This window comes from Antennarius striatus, chromosome 22 (genome assembly GCF_040054535.1).
Source record: "Antennarius striatus isolate MH-2024 chromosome 22, ASM4005453v1, whole genome shotgun sequence".
Lineage (NCBI taxonomy): Eukaryota > Metazoa > Chordata > Actinopteri > Lophiiformes > Antennariidae > Antennarius > Antennarius striatus.
The window spans coordinates 13,815,969-13,836,620 of NC_090797.1; the positions used below are offsets into that span (position 1 = coordinate 13,815,969).

Sequence of the window (20,652 nt, forward strand, 5' to 3'; positions counted from 1 at the left end):
TCCACACATTAATGTATGTTAGGAGGTCACACAGCAGATAGGGAGCTTTTCTTTTAGTGTCCTTGGGAACACGTTTTGTAATGTTCTTGGAAAAAGCGTACTGTTGTCCTAAAGCACGTCAGTCATTTTTTAATTTAAAAAAGTTGTTACTAACTCGGAATCAGTTATAGAATGACCTGGTTAAAACGGCCTTATCTGAATTAAATGCAAGCAAACAGAACTGTCAGTGTTTCGTATGTGTACTTTCGTATTGACACTTTTGTCAGACAATGTGTAACAAATGCGCAGCATGCGCTGTTGCCTCAAAGCAAGACGGTTCTGGGTTTTATTCCTCGTACGTTCTCCCTGTCTTACATAGAGGGTACATTAATAAAATGAAGTAGAAGCAGCCCTGAAGGTTTATCATATTTATTTAAATTCTTCTGCGACCTCACTTTGATAGCACTCTGTCGACACACTCATCGTCTGACAGTAAAAAAAAAACCACATCTCATGTAAAATACACCACAGCCAAAATTTCTACAGTCACTATAAACAGTATAAAACAATAAGAGCATTTGTTTTCTGAGATTCCAGCACAGACTGTATATGTAAACGTTGATTGTCAGATGCAAACAGTTAAAAACAGTTTCTCCTCCATTATTACATAATTACACAGCATGATCTCTACAGATCTATAAAACACGTTTGTTTTTTTCCTTCGGTCTTATGGGGGGTTTCCTCCAGGAAGTCGTCGTCTTCTCAGTCACACGTTAGAACCTGGTTTCTGTAGCTGCAGCCTGAGTGAGAACAAGGAGCATTGTTACAGAAATACATGCGTGGATTCTGGAATAGTGTGAAACACATCCTCTGGAGGACCGTCGGTCCTGCTGAAAGCAACACCAGAACCTTTTTCCTCTGTTTTCTGATGTCAGAAATGTTTTCATCTTTCGACGCAGTTTAATGAAAAGATCCTCCTCCCAGCATTTATTTCTTCATTGTATCCCATTTAACTAACAGACATGTCAAGTAGTAACGATCGCATCAGTCGGTCTGGATTCAGTCTGAGAGCTGTGACAGATGACACTGATGACAGACAGCAGATAGAAAAGCTCATACATACGTTTCTTTCTCTGCTCCTCAAACTGCTTCCTGGATTATGAACTGTAACTGTTGTTGTAATCTGCGGGACAACATGAAGATGTCAGATTTCTGCACACAATCGCAGCGCTAATTAATCACAGATACATTCTCCTAATGGAATTGCACGGTGCATTTCTTTACCATGTCGTTGCCAAATTTCTTCTCTGTAGATTCAGGATGTTTCTCAAGGATGTGCAGCATTGCATCGTGCAGAGTCAGGTAGAACATCGATGGCTGGACTTCCTCATCAAAGAAGCAACAACTGTGCAGTTTTTCCAAGATGTAAGCTGGAGAGAAGTTGGAGTATTTCAGGTGGAGGTGGGAGATTTGAACACGTGCTGTAAACTCAGCAGAATCAGATCTAGCTCTCGTTCAGGGACCAAGGAAGGAAGAGGACTGGCCCATCTAATGTTACTGTATGAGTGTATAAGAGGACACCGATTGAGACTGCAGTGTTGGGTTGCATCATGTCCTTACTGGGTTTTTTTTCTATAAAATAACTTGTTATTCAAAATTATTTTAAGACATCATAAAAAAAACAGATCAACAAATGATATTACAATGAACATAAACCAGCATTGCCAACAGATTTGATAGAATTAAATAGTGAATTTTTCACTATTCAATTGGATCTTACTATCACATGCCACGATGTAGACCTCGACTTCAACTCGGATCAGCTCTCTCAGCATCTGTGAATGATTTTAGACGTCAATATCAGCCAAATATGGCTTCTGCTGCTGCTGCGAATGATAAAACTCACAGTTTTGAGTCCCTTCAGAGCAGAGATGTCCAGAAAAGAGACAGCAGCGAAGTCCAGGACCAGGCTGTGGACTTCCACCCTGGGGACGGCGATGTTAGCAGGAAGCTCTGCATCCCAGTCGATCCGGATGGGAAGGTCCTTGAAGTCAGTGGGCAGGTCCAGGTCCTCCATGTTGCCCTCCTCTTCTGTCTCGTTGATGGATCCACATGATGTGTTCAGGAAGCCTTTCTGTGAAAGCAGAAAAGCTTTTCAGACATTTTCTTGCTTGGATTTGGTTCCACAGAGCTGCAGCTCATCCCAGTAGGTACAGGAATATACCAAGTCCATCACAGGGGGACATGTGACACAGAATCAGGCTTTCCGATGGGTGGGGGTGAGAAAGTTGACAGTTTATAGGTAAGGGACCAGCATTCATGTCATGACCCGTTTACAAACAGGTATGTGTTGTATCCCCACTTTAAAAAAAATCAACTTGTATTCGACTTGTTTCCCAGCTGGAAATGCTGGTGTGCTTTTTGTTTGAGTGTCTTTTTTACTGTCAATGCCAGCTTAAGGTGATCCCAGTTTAATTATGGGACTCAAATGTCACAATAAGTAAACACACACACACACACACACACCAGATCTGGATCACCACTAACTCAAATTTCCCACTCGTCCTCTTTATCATGTTCCACAAGAACATTTCTCAGGTTCTTATCTGATGCATAGACCAGCCTTACCAAGGAGTTCTGACATCCTAAAGATGTTACCAGAGTGAAGGTGTGTATAAAGGAAGAAATCAGTTACAACTTACTGATGTCCACTGCAGGTCTCCCTTCTTCAGTAGCTTCCGGATCATCCTCAGTGCTTTATTCCTCTTTCTCAAAACCCTCAGTGGATTAAATCCAACCTGAGACAAAGTTTTGAGATGGTGAAGTTAAAAAGATAGATGAAACTGTGTTTTTTAAGTAGCTGTTTTGTTTTTTTAAACCGATTTCATAGTATCTTTCATCGAAGGCTGTACTCACAGCTTCCACCAGCTTCTTCCTGAAGAACTCAATGTTGGCAAAGAAGAGCGGTGATGGTATCCTGAAAATCTTCACTCCGTCCGGCTCATATATCTATGAGATTCACAAACAGTTAATCCACATTTGTAAGGGAGGTGAAATTAAAATTCCTGTGCAACGATGCATCCACCTATCAATTGCAAATTAATGAAAGCACCAGTTATCTTAACTTTAAACCTGATTTTATGCTACATTCTCCTTGGATTGTCCCTTTCAACATACTGCAACATAGAACTACGTTACATGTGAGCAAAAAATCCAAAAACATTTTCTGCGTCATGACGTCAAATTCAACAAGTGGGGACAAAAGTTTCTGAGTTTGTGTTGAAGTTGTGTTGAATATTCCCAGTGGCAAATTATTTTCCTGATTACTCAAAACCACGTGAACACACCACTTTGTCGTTGCATCATGTAACTGTCAGAGAGTCCAGAATGCCGTTTAAACAGCTGAGAGCGCACGTCATCATCCACTTACATTGATGTAGTCCTTCCTGTCTTTGTAGATGTCGGTTCCTTTAATATTCGCCAGTAAACTGCAGCGAGGGCTGGAAGCAAAAAAACAAACACCATGTTTGGTTTGACTTTAAACATGTTCACCTTAATGAGTATCCCCATCTTATACATGACCCTAAGAGCTATTATTATTATTATTATTATTATTATTATTATTATTATTATTATTATTATTATTATTATTATTATTATTATTATTATTATTATTATTTATTTTTTTTTTATTTTTTATTATTTCTTGGAATTTAATTTGAATTTATACTAAAGACAGCACAGCTTGGGTTGATGGGAGTTAGTTTGCAAATAGTAGGTCAGAATAAATGTATTAAATCACTATGTGTCTGCGTCAAATGGAATGTCAATCCATTTGTGTCTGGTTGATGTCATCTAATTCTCGATGAGACTCTTGACTGGTATGTGGAGCGCTAAGAGCTTTCAGCAAATCGTGAAACAGGAGATGAAGATGAAGGAGAGGAAGATGATGAAGCGAGGAGAGGGTGGTGATGCTTACAACTGGGCCCTGAGGACAACAGTGATCAGCTCAACACCAAGACCTGCAGCCAATCCAAGATCCAATCCCAGCAGAATGGATGCGATGCAGGTGCCGAGCCACACCACCTGGACAAAAGTCGTACAGAATAAATGCTTAAATGGAGATTACTTGTTGTTTAAACCTTTCTTCATGTGTGACAACTCACAAGGTCTGGTTTGTCCCTTCTCCAGAGGTATGGGATTTGTCTGAACTGCATCAGCATGCCCTTCAAGTTAACGATGACGATGGCGCCCAGCACAGACTGTTCAAATAAGGGGGGACAGATCAGAACACACACAGTCCACTCCGCCATTGTGGGGTCAGAGTCTCCGGGTTACCTTTGGGAGCGGATCCAGTAAGAATCCGATGGCCAGCGTCACGATCATCACGATGAAGGCTGAGAGCAATCCGGCCACCTGGGGGGGGGGCAGTGGTTTGTTAATGAACAGGAGGAGAGGGGGTGCCATACGTCAGAACCTGAGGCTGCTGAGGAAACGGGAGCAGAACGTTCCTGCAGCCAATGGGCCCCCATGTGTTACGAACAACAACGTGTCTGTTTATTCCTCATACAGTGCATTGAAAACAAACCTAATTAAAATAGGTTTCAGCTGTATGCAGGCTTCACCGTCCTGTTTCAGTCTGGTTTGTCTGATCTTCTGGTCGGAACACCTTAAGACAGGAGGGTCAAACTCATTTTCATCTGCATAACGGTTGTCCTCAAAGGGCCAGATGTAACTTATAAATGTAACTAAATGTAACTCAATTTATTGTAAAATAAACGTAACTACTCCTTAATGTTAAATAACTCTGAATTTATCACTTATTCAAGTTACAAACATTACAGTTTCACGCAAAAAATATGTTTCTCTGTTATAACATAACTTGTTAATTTGTCAGATTATGAAACCCAAATAACTCCATCAATCAAGGATCAAACTATCCAAGAGAATAAAGAAAAATATCATCATATCATAGGACGTTAACTTTTTTCAAAACGTTTTTGTCAAAGTTAAAATGTGCTTAATTACTGCATTGTGGGAAATGTAGTTTTTGGTCAAAGCACACTTTTGACCTATTTGTTTTTAGACACTCAGACCTTTTATTCTCTCGTGGGCCCCATATAATGATGTGATGGGCTGCATTTGGCCCCCGGGCCTTGAGTTTGACACATGTACCATATGAAGTTGAATGAAAAATGTCTGCTTTGGTGTTCCACATCCATGGTTAATATAACAATATAAATTAAAAAGTGAAACCAAACCTTTGTACAGTATTTTTATCTAAGAATTCATTTTGTTGAACAAAAACAAGAAAGAAGGAATTTTAACCATTAATAACACGTCATCCACAACTTTTTACTACACAGAACCATCAGCTGGGCTTCACTCTTTACTGTACAAAAATCAAAATACAAAAAGTACAAAAATCCATAACCAATCAACCCAAAGCCCCATTTCTACATCAACAGATGGTTTTGGCTGCTTCCAAATGTAACCGCCGAATACATCATACTGTTAACCCAAACATCCATTTCTGTTGTGGTTTACCTGAGTCTTTCCACCTGTGCTCTCCTGCACTGCACTCCTCGAAAGAGCCGTGCTCGCCGCGAAGGACTTGAAAGTAGCTCCAAAGATGTTGCTGACCCCAAAGGCTATCAGCTCCTGCATTCAGATCCACATGGAAAACGTCTTATCTAACGCCTGATTACATCTGCACAGTAGCCTCTTCCTCTCGTAAATTACACTTATTTTCCATACCTGGTTTCCATCTATAGTGTAGTCGTGTTTCACAGAGTAAACTTTCGCCACAGAGAAGGCAACAGCAAAGCCCACGATGGCCATGGGAAACGCTTCCACTGCAGTTTCCTGGAAGATCTCCAGGTCTGGGGGTACCGGATTTTCATACCTGCAAACAGACGCTGGTGTGTTATGTTTTAAATATTTAGCGCTGACACAATTTGAAATCTAATCCACTCATTAGAGATCCAGCTGGTAATCGAGTGTCATTGCGTACATTTCCAATGCTATAAATACAAAACTTTGAAAAATGTCTTTACAACCCCCCCCTCCCCCCAGACTCCAAATTTGTTAATAATTGTTTTGCATTAACAGGTTTTCACTTTGTTAGTTGCTGCATAAAGTAATTAAAAACATCCATCCGTTCTTGTGGTTTGGGTTACAGCTGCTTATCTGCGTTGTGGGTCACAGGTCTGCTGGAGCCCATCCCAGCCGGCTATGGGTGAAAGGTGGGAAACACCCCGGATGAGACGCCAGCTCACTGCAATGTGTAAATAAAACATGTTTACCCAGTTTACTGCTGGGTGAAGCCTCCAAGACAGAAGGATGAAATGTATTCAACAGGCTTTTTTTGTTTTTTAACTTTTTTTTCCCCCCACACATGTCATTACAGCAGACTTCACCACCTTCATCTCATTGGCAACATTAACGACATCCCTAAAAAAGGGCTGATGGGTAAAAAGCCGTCTGGATCGTGTAGTCCCCGTCCCCAGAATTCCAATTAAACACGTCTCTCATCACAAAATATTTTCAACCAATTCATACATAAAATTTTATCATTGTGGCAGAACGACTGTCAGTGAGACGGTCTACGATTGAGCCGTCTGTGAGACAGTGAGAGCTCTTAAACAAACAAACAAACAAACAAACAAATAGGGATGGATGGATGAATGGAAGGTAGATAGATAGATAGATAGATAGATAGATAGATAGACAGACAGACAGACAGACAGACAGACAGACAGACAGACAGACAGACAGACAGACAGACAGACAGACAGACAGACAGACAGACAGACAGACAGACAGACAGACAGACAGACAGACAGACAGACAGATGAGCCTCATGCGTCTTACCCTTTTGGAATATGACCAACAACATCGACACCAAATCTCGTTCTGAAGTCAAACGCGTATGAAATTCCACACACAATGATGGTCTGGAAAGGAGACGAGGCGGTGAACACTGATTCATGAACACAGTCGATGTGAGAGATATTTACTGATTTATTTATTAACGGCTGGTTGACAGATCGTCAGCTGTCTCCTTAGATCGACATGATTTTTTTTTTCTCTTTCTTTTAAGAGACACAAACGACCTAATAAATCAGATCAATCATTGCTATCAACATCTCGCCACACCAGCACAGCCCTAAAATGTCACAAGCAGATAGAGCTATCATTATCACTGTTTATATTACCGGCAGGTTATCGTATCCTCGACTACAGGAACAGTTACAAGGATGGCGTTGTGCAATGCTACTCACCATGATAACCTCTATGGGGATGGGAACCGGCAGCTTGGATTTGAACCTATCGTTGAGCTCCTTCACAATGAACACCACCACTATGATGACCAAGGAGATCACGATGTCACAAACATTGCTGGAGGTTATCTTGTTGAAAATGATCTCTAGGGTCTGAAAAACAGGATGACGTTCAGGTCTAGTGGATGAACGGCCTTGTCTCACCGACCGCAAGAGTTCTGAACTCTCATGCTCACATATATGATGGAGAGCATCCCGGTGATGCCTCGCACTTCAAGTCCCAACACAAACTTGAGCTGAGACACCAGGATGTGGACGGCAGCTGCCGTGGTGAAGCCGGACACCAGAGTTTCGGACAGGTACATGACGACAAAGCCCACCTGAAAGACGCCCATCGCCAGCTGGAGGAGACAGGGACATGGTGATGATGATGAGGTGTTTGTGTCCGCGTGCAGAAAGGTCAGAGTCTACAGCAAGACCTCAGGTCTGGATCGACGGATCAGTCATAAAACGTTACAACCAATGTGGCGTTATCATTATTACTGTTTATAGGGCTAAAATAATAGCGTACACTTGAAAGAAATGGCCTTCCACTCGCGGTTGTGTTTGGATGCACGCATGTTTTTATGATGTGTATGAAACAAACCATCATGTTTTCATAATGCAGATGATAAGATGAAGGTCATGTACTGCAAAATTATATTAATATGCATTCAAGCGCTTGTTTGTGTGAGGAAACTAACAAGCAATGCAGTGGTGCATTAGTGTGTGTTAAGCCACAACTCTGAGAGCTTCTGAGAGCCATTCAAACGTAACCCAACTAGTGTCTGATCGAAACCTCTGGGGTGTGTTTGATCCACATAGGGTGGAACAAATCCAAAAAAACAAGAAAACTGACCTGTTTTAACACATTCATTAAAAAAAAAAAATTATTACAAACTGATACCTGTGATGCTGTTTTCACAGCTGTATGCTAAATAACACGCGAGAGTCAGTAGCTGGTTAGCTTAGTTTAGAATAGTGATTTAAAAGTAACCAGCCTGACTCTGTCTGCAGGTAACAAAAGCCTCAAACTCTGAAGGAAGTAACATTTTATACCTGTTTTCCTTTGTGTGAAAGCAATAATTTGAGGATTTACAGAGAGTTATTCCTGGACTACAACCGATTCCCTGCAAGCCTCCTGCCTTTTTATTTTTAGATTGTAGTGGAAATCAATCAATCAATCAACTTTTATTTATATAGCGCTTAATCACATCTGAAGACATTTCAAAACGCTTTACAGATAGAAAGCCAACAAAGCCCTCCAGAGCAAGCATAAGCGACGGTGGCGGGGAAAACTCCCTCATTGAGGAAGAAACTCCGAGCAGGACCCAGGCTCTGGAGGGCCTGGGTCACCATTGTGCCACACAACTGCTCCAAATTGTTTTGCTCCATGTAAAAAACATTTTGACGTTGTGATACAGTTTTAAGGTATAATCATTATTTTTTCCATCTATTAATGTATATAAAAAGGCCTAGAAAGATTATTTATTTATTTGTATTCCTAAATCAGTTTAGTTAGAGCAATAAATAGTATTGGTGTTTTTATAGAACTGGTATCAAAACAATTCTGATACAAAATAACAAATGTAATATTAACCTTCAAACACAAATACAAAACTTAAAACAGCATCAACACAATGTTTAAATGTTCTAAGGAATAAAATAGATTTACACCACAATATGCCTAAAAAAGCCACCCTGACCTTGTCTATTGAACAATCCCTGCTGTTCCAGCACTTTGTCTTGTGAACGTGTTTCACCTGCATGATGCCGACGAGGAAAGTGACAGACGACGCCACCAGCACCCTCCGATCATCCATGGTAAGGTTTTCAAACGCCGTGATGTTGATGCTGACGGGCTGATCCCCGTCCGGGACCATTCTTGTGACCACACTGCCGATCATCATACACAAGACCGGGAAGGGGCCTGTGAAGAGGAGGAGAGAATGGGGGTGGGGGGCAGATGAGATGTGGCTTCAGGAGAACACAGGGCCAGAAACAGAAACACACACACACACACACCGGCCTCACCTACTGAGATGTGTCTGGAGGTGCCCAGGAAGAAGTAGATGACCACAGGGAAGAAGGCAGAAAACAGTCCGTACCAGGCGGGCAGGTTGGCCAGCAGACAGTAAGCCAAACCTGAGGCGCACAAATACTCTGTTATACAGCAGCACAGTGGCCTCACAGCAACAAGGTCATGGGTTCAAACCCCAGCGTTCCCAACACGGGAATGTGTAGAGTTTACATGTTTCCGTGTGTGAATGGGTTTTTTTTCCGGCCCCCCTCCCATCATAAGGAAAAAACATGCATCTTAGGGACATTAGGTTAGTGTCGTTGAAGCAGAGGCTCCGGACCAACACTCCACACACAAAAAACTGTGAAACCTATGATTGTTACGTGGAACAGCAACATTTGAGATAAAATCCCCTATTCTGATGTAAATTGTTGACATATTTATATTCTTCAGTGCTGAGATTGTCATACATTATTTGTTAGTATTTTATGAAGAAAAAGTTTCCAATAGCAATGCATGTTTGAGGTTTGCCCCACCCCTCCCAAAAACATAAAATAAAATAAAATACTATAATCTGGTGATATATAAATAAGTTAAACTTGTGTAACTCTTACAAACACACGCCGTGTTCCAATAAAGGTACAGTTTGGTGCACAATCTGTGCAGATTTCATCAAATGCTACTTAAGGTGTCCAAAATACATTAGATAGACCACTGGTTCTTAAATTCTGTCACTCTTAAGACTGAAACCCAAATTTAATCGGGCATCATGGTCTGATTTTTTTCCTGGTACCAACCAAATTAAAAGTGGTTTTTTTAATTAGGGCAATAATTCCAAAACCCCAGACTAACAGAGTTTGTACCTTTAGATACTTGCATGTTGCTGTTATATTATTGCACTTTAAAAAATTTTTTTTAACTTACATTCAAACAGAGAGTCGCTGCTTACCTTGCAGAACGGCTACAAGTCCAGTGCTGACGCCGGACACGATGTCACTGAGGAGCCACTCTTTGATTCGGTAGATTTTCATCCAGCCGATGATTGGCAGCAGAGACAGGAAGACATTTTTTGCTCTTTTGGCATCACATCTGTAAAAACACAAGTATTCATGTTAAATAGATGAATTTAAAGAAGAATCTCTACTAAACCTGTACTTCAGTTTGTCTGGTCCTTAAAAAAACAACTAAAACATAAAAATAAGAGCGACTGCAGTGTTTTCAGATGTTTTTTTTACATCAGCATCAGCCGGACAAGGTGTATAAATCACAACTAGATAATAGCCGATCAAAAGTAGAATATATAAGAAAACTGACTGATAGGGAAAATAAAATCAGTACAGCAACAACATCAACAATATTAATAATAAGTGGTTGTTTGTCTATGTGTTCAACCACAATACACTGCCTCCAGCAGGTTGATGGCCCGCAAGGTGAAAAAGTGGCTAAAAATGCAGGACAATCACGATCGTCTTGTCTACAAGAAAATGTATATATGGATATTAATGATAATTAAAAATAATAATTTTTAAAAAAATTAAAAAAATAATAATAATGAATGTGAAACAGGGTCTTTTCCCCAGTGGTGTTAATTTTGCAACAATTTAAATTATTTAAATCAATTATTCCCTGTGGAAGTCAAAAATTGCTGTTAAATGTAAAATTCTGAGAAATATTTTAATGCATGTGACAAATCATTTGAATTTTACTTTTTGCAAGTTTTTGCAAAACATTTTCATCTGAACTCTATTTTATGTCTGTGAATGTTTATCAGTATTACAATCAACCATAAATATGTACACATGAGCGATGTTTGTCTGACGAATGTTCATGAGACGGTTTGAAAAAGAAATCTTTGCTTCAGTTCTAATCAAAAGCAGGTGGAATTCTTTGGTTATACTTTGAGCAAACAATAATTAACTGTCACAGGGTTTTATTCTGCTCTTTTTTACCACTGATCAAAGTGGAGCAGAACAAATGTTTCATTTAATAGAGTGAGACAAAATCTGCTCAAATAACAAGGAAGACTACTTTTCCCAGAAGTTCATCGTCCTAACATAAAGAACAGATCTTAAGGGTTAATGCCGCTCCAACCACAACTCAAAGAGCAGACAGGAAATTAAAGTGAAAGGATTCTCACGTGAAGTACTGAATAACGTGTTCCCAGATGGTCTTTCGGTGCCGGTAGATCTTCTCGTGCTCCTCAGCAAAAGAGTCTTCTGAGTAGAGCGGCCGGGCCACCACGTACTGCTTCGCTCCTGGACGCATCATCTGGCCTCTGCTGCCTGGAGGACCGCTGCGCTCTCTGTATGTGGCTCTGAGAACCATTAATCACATTAAGGTCCTGTCTCGCTTTTGAACATCACTTACCAACAACATCAACAGCAAGCAACAAAGGTCCAGATCCCTGAATGCAGACGGAACCAGGCGAGGGCCTGTGCCGTCTCCGGGGATCTGACACATTGGATTTGAGCTGAGATGATTTTTTTTTCTAATCTTAACCCTAAAATGTCTCCCTGACTTTTCTGAGATTTCGTTATCAGTGCCTCCAAAGCATTCCAGCCTCGTATGAGGATCCTCCTCAATTCACATTCACGCTCAAAAACCAAAGCAAAGTAAATTTGTGCAGAAGCTCATCCCACATACCTGACAATGTCACAAATCCAAACTCCCCGCCGTCTCTTCCTCGTCCTCCAGCTCCTGAAGATCAAATGTGACCTCAGACAGCTCTGCCATCAATAAATGCCACCTCTGCTGCTTATCACAACTGTAATTATTAACAGCAATCGCGATGAAGCCCCTGTTTCGCACAAATGCTGGATGCCTGCCTTATCCTTGACCATTGTTCTTACTGATATCTGTAACCTGCAACTTACAGTGGAGATTTTCCGCCTCGAAGAGCATTTGGAATATGTCGTACTGATGGGCTGGATAGGGAGGATGTGGACAGGACAGACGGGGCAGGACAGGAGGGGTCATTGTTATGAAGTGGAAATCAAGTAGCTTTTCAGGATGGGAAACACTGCTTGAGGTCGGGTGTAGAGTTCTGCCACGCACTTCACGAGTAAAAATAGTCTGGACAAGGAAAAAGCTGCAGAACGTGAGAGATTTACTCCAAACTATCATCCAGCGTGTCATAAAAAGGCGAGTAATGATCAGATTCCCTATTAGTGTGAAATTTAAAGACACCAAATATTAAGATTCATGAAATATTGTAAAACTGAACCGACCTCTTCCACTAAACACTGGATGAAAGAGAGAAATAATGGAAAAGACGGCTTCCTTCAAAACAAAGCAACGCCAAACAAAAAAGAAAAAACAAAACAGAAAGAGTGTGTGTGTGTGTGTGTGTGTGTGTGTGTGTGTGCGCGCGTGTGTGTATTTGTGTGTGTTGGGTTGAGGGGGGGGATTCCTTTTCTCACTAGTTCAGTGAAATCTTATCTGAGTGTCTACTGAGAATTAAGTGGAAGTAATGCCTGGTCCTGCTGTTTGTCCAGGATCAGGCATAGTTCAGGTCAGGCTCATGGGAAAAGTGTGTGTGTGTGCCTGTGTGTGCGTGCGTGCGTGCGTGCGTGTGTGTGCGTGTGTGTGTGTGTGAGTGTGAGTGTGTGGTGTGATTCTTATTGGGCGGTCTCGGTCAGCCTTTGTTCTTTCACACCATGCTCCGTTATAAATAACAGCACACAGATTATTATCTGATAAATCCTGGAATAATGAAACGCTATCATAACACCAAGGTCTACAGCTTTCCATTTGATGTGTAATTATTTCCATTAATAAATTAGTTGAGATGATGCAGTACAGCTATAACAATAAGACGGGGGCATTATGTTGTACGTCAATAAAAGTACAACGGAACGATCAGCAGTGTATTCAAACTCAAACTGATTAACTTGATTGTTTTTTTTTTAATAGACTCATTCTGAATATGATTCCATCCATATTGTGGCTCCTGAGTCCAGCGGCAGAACATCTGACATACGGAAATTTCTCCAGGTTCTCCAGATGGCAAATTCCCCTCACATGGTTTTACAGAGCCTTGAACCGCTCCACATATCTGCCTGAGAATGACCTGTGAACTTTCAGGTGACAACATTGAACTAATTTTATAGCAAAATGATCAAATCAGGTGATTTTTTTATTTTATTTTATTTATTTTCACAACTTAAAGAGATGTGTTGCCACATAAAATCTAGAACAAGATGAAGTAAATCTTGAAGCGTTGTTTTTGAATTGTTTTGTAATTAATGTCAAGAAGGTTTAGGAAATTATCACATTCTGTCACTTTATAAGAAACAAGGTTTTACTTTCATTAATACATTTTATGAATACAATTTTGAGTTTCATTGTGGTAAATTTAAGATCCTTGACTCACTGACTAAAAGTCAGCAAATATCAGCATTTGTCTTTAAAATTTAGATTTTTTTCTTATTTGTGGAATCTTAACACTAAATTAGAGTATCTCTTTAAATAACATAAAGTAAAACCAGAATGAAAACACTGGCAATAAAATCTTTATGCTCTGATGACCAAAGTGCATCTGAGGACAAATAAAAGAGGAGAGCTGTAAAACTCATCATCAGGTTGTTTTTATCATACAGTCAGAGAGTCAGTTCTTACTTCATCATTTCCATCTTCTGAGTAACACAACTCAAAGTAAATGATCTCTCACTGCATGACGAGAGAATGTCCAGTGTACCAGTGTCTTCTCATTACATACTAAAACAATCTATAAGTACATACGAGCTCATAGAGTCAGTATATGCTTATAAAAATGTGTTCGTTTTAACTACAATATAATATTATTTCGTTTTAACTACAGCATAATATCATATTAGCATGCGGTGCTAATAATTGTATATTTTGTGTATTATTACATCCCGCTTCAAAGTGTTGATGTATTGTAATTGTCAGTGTTTGTGCGTTCGTCCGTTTGTCTGTCAACCAAATATCTTCACAACCGTCGCAGATAGAAAGATGAAACAAAAAGCACATGACTCGGGCAGCAAAGGGGATAAAAATGAGATGATGACCTTGACCTTGAGAAAACTAGGTCAAGGTCAAATTTCAACTCAAGAACCGGATAAGATAGAACGACGAGGGAGGGAGAAGGCCAGTGTGAGTAAGACCATAGATCAAAGCTAGTGCTTTGATCTCAAGACCATAGATCAAAGCACAGATATTTTTTTTATCCTGAGATATTTTTGCACATATCTTAGGAACCAGATAAGATTAAAAAAAATACGAAACAAAAGGCGTTATATTCAGGGAGGCAAGGGAATGAAAATTAGGTCACAACCTTGACCTTGAAAAACTAGGTCAAGGTCACATTTTCCCTTTTATACCTTTTTAGGTACACATTTGTGAAACCTCATTACAAATAGAATGCACCAGTTATATGTTGGATCATGGGTCTTTTATTAAATGAGTCTGACCTATGAAAGGAAGTCAGGTTAAAATGTTGGATTCAGGGGTGTCACAGGATGTTGCATTCTCTGACGGCCTAATTTTCTAGTTTCATTTTGTAAGATCTGCATGAGTCCTGAAAACAATCTGGTGTGAAGTGATGATCCTGCAGACATCACTCATCAGGTCTGTGGAGACTGTCAGGATGTCTGTGTTGAATAAAGTCAACTGGACGCGTAGGAAAAGCTTGAAAAGGCCTCATTAGAACTGAAGAATAAAGCTGACTTTATTCAACATAGAGATCCAACTAGCCCAGCCAAACATGGTTGAAACCACTTACTACAAAATTATGAATCCATACTAATGTTACAGCAGCACCACTTGAAGGTAATAAAACTGGATGGATGCTGGAAATTATTTCAATGAATGTATTCTTGATAAATCAGCAACAGGCTGTGGTTAAACTATTTAGTTTCTGTTAGTTCAAATAGATCTTTATCTCATTAAAGAACTGCTATCACCAATATCATTAACATTATCTCTGTTCTACACCAGACTATGTTCACATTATCAGGCTGAAATGACTCATTTTCACTTTAACTTTACACAAATCTGATTTTCTTGGCCTTTGAGGTTTCCAAATCAGATGTGAGACATTTCATTTTTCTTCTTAGAATGGATGCATATTAGATTCATGTCCATATGACATGAATGACAACAACAAATAAACTATGAATGAATGAAAGACAAAATGAAACAACCGGAGAGGACGGGTGGTGAAAGAAACCATGAGAGAGTCATGACAGAGTCAACATGAACCACACAAGGTCCCTGAGCCGCCGGTCGTCTGATTAATGACACGGGTGCTTCTCCTTATCCAACATGACTAAATGGCTGCTACCAAAAGAATGAAAGCTTTGTGCTACATAGAAAAATCTTTTGGGACAGTATTAATATCAGATAAAACTCACACGGACACAGTTGTAATACTGCAAATATGCTCACATCTGATTTACAGTTATTAATAACGCCTTGCAACTCTACTTATATGGTATTTTTTGTCCAGAGGGAGAGCTATAACATAAAACATAAGATCAAGTTCAGGATAGATCCTCATTCAAATTTTTGTCCATTAAAATCTTTGATTGCAACAAACATTAGCAACTCAGGCTAAAAACATGAAAGGTGTTTTTTATGGCACAGACTTTAAACCCATCACGAGCCATAAACAGCGACAGCCACCCGTGGAGATAATTCCGGCAGACAACAGAGCTATTTTCCTATCTCACATCTGAGATTGTGGGTGGATGTAATCAGAGATTAATCATAATGCTGACAGCAAACATCAAATGCATTTTTTGTCTCCAATAACAATGAAACTCTAAAGTTTAAAATCCTTTGCATCAATTGTTGAAATTTATTTGACATGAAGATGCAAGATTAAAATGTGACTTACTGGTGCAGAAAAGTCATGAAACAGTCAACAAGTTTCTTTAAAGTGTAGCTTTTGAGGTTTCCCCTCTTCTGGAACGTTGGTCAGTAAAAGTTGAACAGGTATCCCAACAAAAATGAGACTTCACACGTCTTTTTGAGCTGGTGTGAAAAATCTGTTCATTGGAGAATGTCGGTAGCTGTGATTCATTCTATCGAGCGAACATGACACAGAACTTCACCGTCAGTGTTTGAGAACAAACTACTGTTAGCAAAACAATATCAATGTCTGGTATGGTCCAAAGTTAATGTGAGCAAGGAGAAATCAATATCAAGTGCAAACAATAAAAGTAACAAAGGTACAGTAGTTTCATACACAACATAATTCTGCCAAAATGTCAGGGAACGTCTGCAAATACAACTCACTGCCAAGAAAGCATAATATTTAGCAAATGCAAAGAATTTCTTCATAATACTTCAAAATCAGTGAGAAACAAAACAAGTAAGTCATTAATGAATTTAGGTTTAGCTTACATCAGGTAACACAGGCTAGTAGTAATACTAATGACGTTCATCTGCCAGTATGTTATTAATAAAAGTTGCATTTTGTTAATGTTAATTCACCAGATTTGATTTGTAGCAGGAAAAATGTGTTGTTTCAACATGTTTTTTCAGCTTCTTCCTGAACAAAAAAAAAAAAGTTTGTCGGGTGTCAACACCTGTCAGTATGAAAAATGTCTTTTTTTTGTTTACTGTTTAGCATGCTTTTTTTTTTAAACTTAAATGTTACTAAATATGTTGTTTTGAACAAAAGATGTAGACACTCTCTAATTTGGACATAATAGCCGCAAAAAGGTAATCGGAATAATAAATATTAGAACAGGGAGGAAATTAGAAGTTCATGCATGCGGTCGTTACAGGAGGACAAATGGTGTTTCATCATTTGGCTTTCGTGTGTGTCCGAATCCTCGACACACACACTCCACTTAAGTGGTGTTGCAGGAAGCTCCTGCTTGATGTGGTTCCTTGAATAACAGAGATGATTGATCTCAGGAATGTCTACAATGATGATTCATTCACAGAAACCATTAGTCAGAACAGACACATACATTTACCCTTAAAACAGACATACAATTAAATAATTTTGATGTTGCAACCTCTTGGTGTCAGTTAGTTTCATGGAATTTATTTGACAAATACTGTTCACTTGGGATTATGTGGGAAAAACTGTAAGAAACTAATAAAAAAAGCATAACAATACAAAGTTATGTTTAGAGGCCTGAATTCTGTTCGACAAATGAAACGATAACAGATGTTTAGATGTTTAAGGTGAGGGGATATTCATGTCTACACCTACTTGATGACGTCCTGCGTATTTGTGTGTGCGTGTGTGTGTGTGTGTGTGTGTGTGTGTGTGTATGTGTGTATGTGTGTGTGTGTGTGTGCGTGCGTGCACGTTTTTACAGCCAGAATTAACTACTTTCAGACACACACTCCACCCTTGGAGCTATAAATCACAATACAAAAGAAGTGTTTTGGGAAATGGTGCATAAATCCTACCAACAACAATTATTAAGCTGAGAGTTTTGTTCTTCATGTCTTTAATACCAATGTGTATATTTATATGTATTATGCCTGGAAAATCAACATACAGTAATTGTTTGAACAACTATTAGAAACAACTTTAAGAAGAGTTTTATCATGAGGAAGTGATGCAGATCAAATCTGTAATTTAATCAATAAAATGATCTATCTGCTCCCTGACTGAAGAAATAAGCTTCCTAGTGGTTCCTTGTGGTAGCAGTCATTAGATACTATAATATGTAATAAGAAAGCACTGATGTCTCACCTTTAATTGTATTACCAAAATTACAGCTTGTGTTTCTTAAACCTTTAATGAATGCATATATTATACAAAATTACTCCCAAATGTAAAAGACTGCTGAGTTAAATATCCACACTGAGTCTAATGCTTCTGAAATTCAATCACACGTCAGGATAAGGGCTTCAGTGTTTGGCTCCAGCTGCATCCTGGGTAAGAAAACTGTGATTTAAAGGAGTTCAGTCATATTGGAGTGTTTTCAGCAAGCTTAGAATTCAGAGGTCAAAATCCAGTATTTGGATCATTAATCATGAGATAAGGAAATTATACATTATAAAGTAAATACAATGGTCATTTTCCTGGCACAGTTTACTCACCTTTAATGCTAACAGCACACATCTGTAAAGAGGATGTAGTTTTTTGTTGTTGCAGATTAATTCAATGCACAGCCCCCACTGATCACTATTGTTTCTGGCAGCACACATCTGCTGAATTACTTACCGGAGATGACAATGCGATTAGGCCAAACTAAATATATATCAAAGTGAGGACAAAAGACAGGAAGTGCTCCCACCCGGTGAGCACTGGCGCCGTTCAGAGGCCTCAGATCGGCGTTGCTGCCGAGATGCGTGAACAAGGAGGAAAAAAAAGAATGCATGATAAAAAAGACAATGCATTCCAAGGTGGATTATTAATATTGAGATTCAGTGAAGTATATTTACTGCTTCTTTCTGTGTTCTGACCTGCCATGACATTTATCATTAATGAGAACATTTCCTTCTAGTGGGAGTTCATCAGGATGAGGATGGAGAGTCATCAGAGGACTGGAAGGTCTCACAGATCTTGTCCAGAATTTTTTAAAACATTTTTACTTTTGATGTATTTTGGTGATGTTTCTTGTTATTACTATGAAAGCATTTATTGAATCTTATTATTTTATAATTGAGTTCATTGGCGTCTCCAACGTCCTACCATCAATTCATTGATGCCATGCTTACATGCAGCACAGCCAGATCGATCGTCTTCAAAAGCTGCATCATGTGGCTTTCTTCACGTGTTTTCCATCAAATGCCTGTTCAAAACACAGGTAAACTATGTTAGCGTCTTCTTCTGCGTATTATCTGTTCCAACGGTCGGTCTCGCTTTTGCTGTTCTGCTGGAGCCCCCCCCCCCTTGGAGGCCATTAAACATTTGGAGATTAACCACATTCGAACCATACTGCTGGTATGTCCTTCTTCAAGGTATTTGTCACAAGATCAGAAAAACACACCAGTTTCCAGATTCAGGTCAATGTGTTTTTAGGTTTATTTAAAAGTCAAGGGTAATTTATTCATCTTTTTACAAAACAAGGTTGTACAGTGGAAACCAGCCCTACTTATACACAAAACAAACAAGAAAACTTGAGGATTTATGTTGAGAAGTGCGTAAACAAATCCTTATTCCTTCACTTTATCATAACATTTTGGATACAAAAACATCAAATTTCTTGTAACATAATTTGAAAAATAAATAAATTCAACTTTCAATTTATACTGAAAGAAACAGTTCATCTGAGGGGCGAAAGTTAGAGAAGAACTTTTTAATCATTCTTTCAACAGATGCTGAAGGCAAGGTTTCCTTTGTTAATTTTTGAGTGTCATACAGAACAAACAGCACCAGAGGGAGCCCGTGGATTCTGACGGTGAAAACATCACTAAACTTTCATCATCCAGCGCGTTGACCTCCTCCTCCTCCTCCTCCTCCGCCACTCAAAGATCCACAGACATACAGAGCTCTCACTCTGACATGAGTTTACGAACACTTGATGATGGGATTCCTCCATAGACTGAGGTCAGGCACGTGTTCGACGACAACATACCGATGTTGTTTCTGTCCCTGAAAAAAACTGGACAGTTTATATTATTCCATCAAAAAAAAAGCAAACAACTGCGTCGGTGGAGACTAAGCTATAGTTGATAAACATGATAGTGTAAAAGTGCAAAGTACACGTTGTCACTCATAAGGCGGCCGGTGAATGTTTGTTGAAACATCATTTATACCAATTAATCATGAACAAAAATATGTGAAACAATCAACAGGCATCGATGTCAACCAATGAAAACTAACTTCTTTACTTCATACAAAACCAGTTGCTCTAGAAGAGGCAAAATAAGAATTTAGCTATACTGTATTAGGAAAACTGTCATACTTCATATCAGTAAAGACGTGTTCAACACTGGATAGTTTTGGTTCCTTTTAGTTCATAATCCATAAATACTTTGCATTTTTTATTTATCCAATGGAGGACATCTTTTTGAATTAGCAAAAAAAACCTGTTTTAAAAAAATTCATGATAATACAAAAAACAAACAAACAAAACAAACAAAAGCCGGGAATAACTTACTGGGTGTCTGTATGGTGACACGTCTAATATGGAAAGTATTTCTGCTCCCAGCCGGAAGACCTTTTGTTTCAAACAATATGCATGCACAGTACAGGAACTTGCTGAACAAGTCTGTCTCCAACAGGCAGTACATATATCTTTTAAATAAATGCATCTACTGCATTAGTATTTGAAATATGTGAATACTGTGCTGTCCTGGCTGTAACAAAGCGTTTAGAACTACTGCGGCCTGCTTTAAAGAGCACAGCGCATGCGTGAGACTCCAACAGTCGCGTGCGGACCGGAAACAGTG

General features: G+C 39.3%; 1 protein-coding gene across 2 annotated transcripts; it reads right to left on the bottom strand.

The window, feature by feature from the left end:
- Positions 1–402: 402 nt before the first annotated feature.
- LOC137589176 (chloride anion exchanger-like) lies at positions 403–16,362 on the bottom strand. Of its 2 annotated transcripts, none has more exons than XM_068306735.1 (21): positions 16,181–16,362; positions 11,459–11,635; positions 10,271–10,410; positions 9,336–9,446; positions 9,065–9,231; positions 7,499–7,663; positions 7,263–7,415; positions 6,853–6,935; positions 5,737–5,884; positions 5,527–5,640; positions 4,318–4,395; positions 4,146–4,241; positions 3,959–4,065; positions 3,410–3,479; positions 2,896–2,988; positions 2,682–2,777; positions 1,886–2,113; positions 1,760–1,814; positions 1,264–1,409; positions 1,103–1,162; positions 403–779 (listed from the first exon to the last, which is right to left on the bottom strand). In XM_068306735.1, the coding sequence occupies exons 1-21, from the start codon at positions 16,195–16,197 to the stop codon at positions 753–755; spliced, it is 2,331 nt and encodes a 776-aa protein (XP_068162836.1). In that variant the 5' UTR covers positions 16,198–16,362; the 3' UTR covers positions 403–752. The 2 variants fall into 2 exon arrangements, with proteins under 2 accessions (XP_068162836.1, XP_068162837.1); XM_068306736.1 differs by lacking the exon at positions 16,181–16,362 and adding an exon at positions 11,965–12,241.
- Between the last annotated feature and the right edge of the window lie 4,290 nt (positions 16,363–20,652).

Coding starts and splice junctions, on each gene's coding strand:
- LOC137589176 (XM_068306735.1), bottom strand. Junction 10,411..11,458: donor CACGTTATTCAGTACTTCAC/GTGAGAATCCTT, acceptor GTGTTTTTACAG/ATGTGATGCCAAAAGAGCAA. Junction 9,447..10,270: donor ACTTGTAGCCGTTCTGCAAG/GTAAGCAGCGAC, acceptor TGTGCGCCTCAG/GTTTGGCTTACTGTCTGCTG.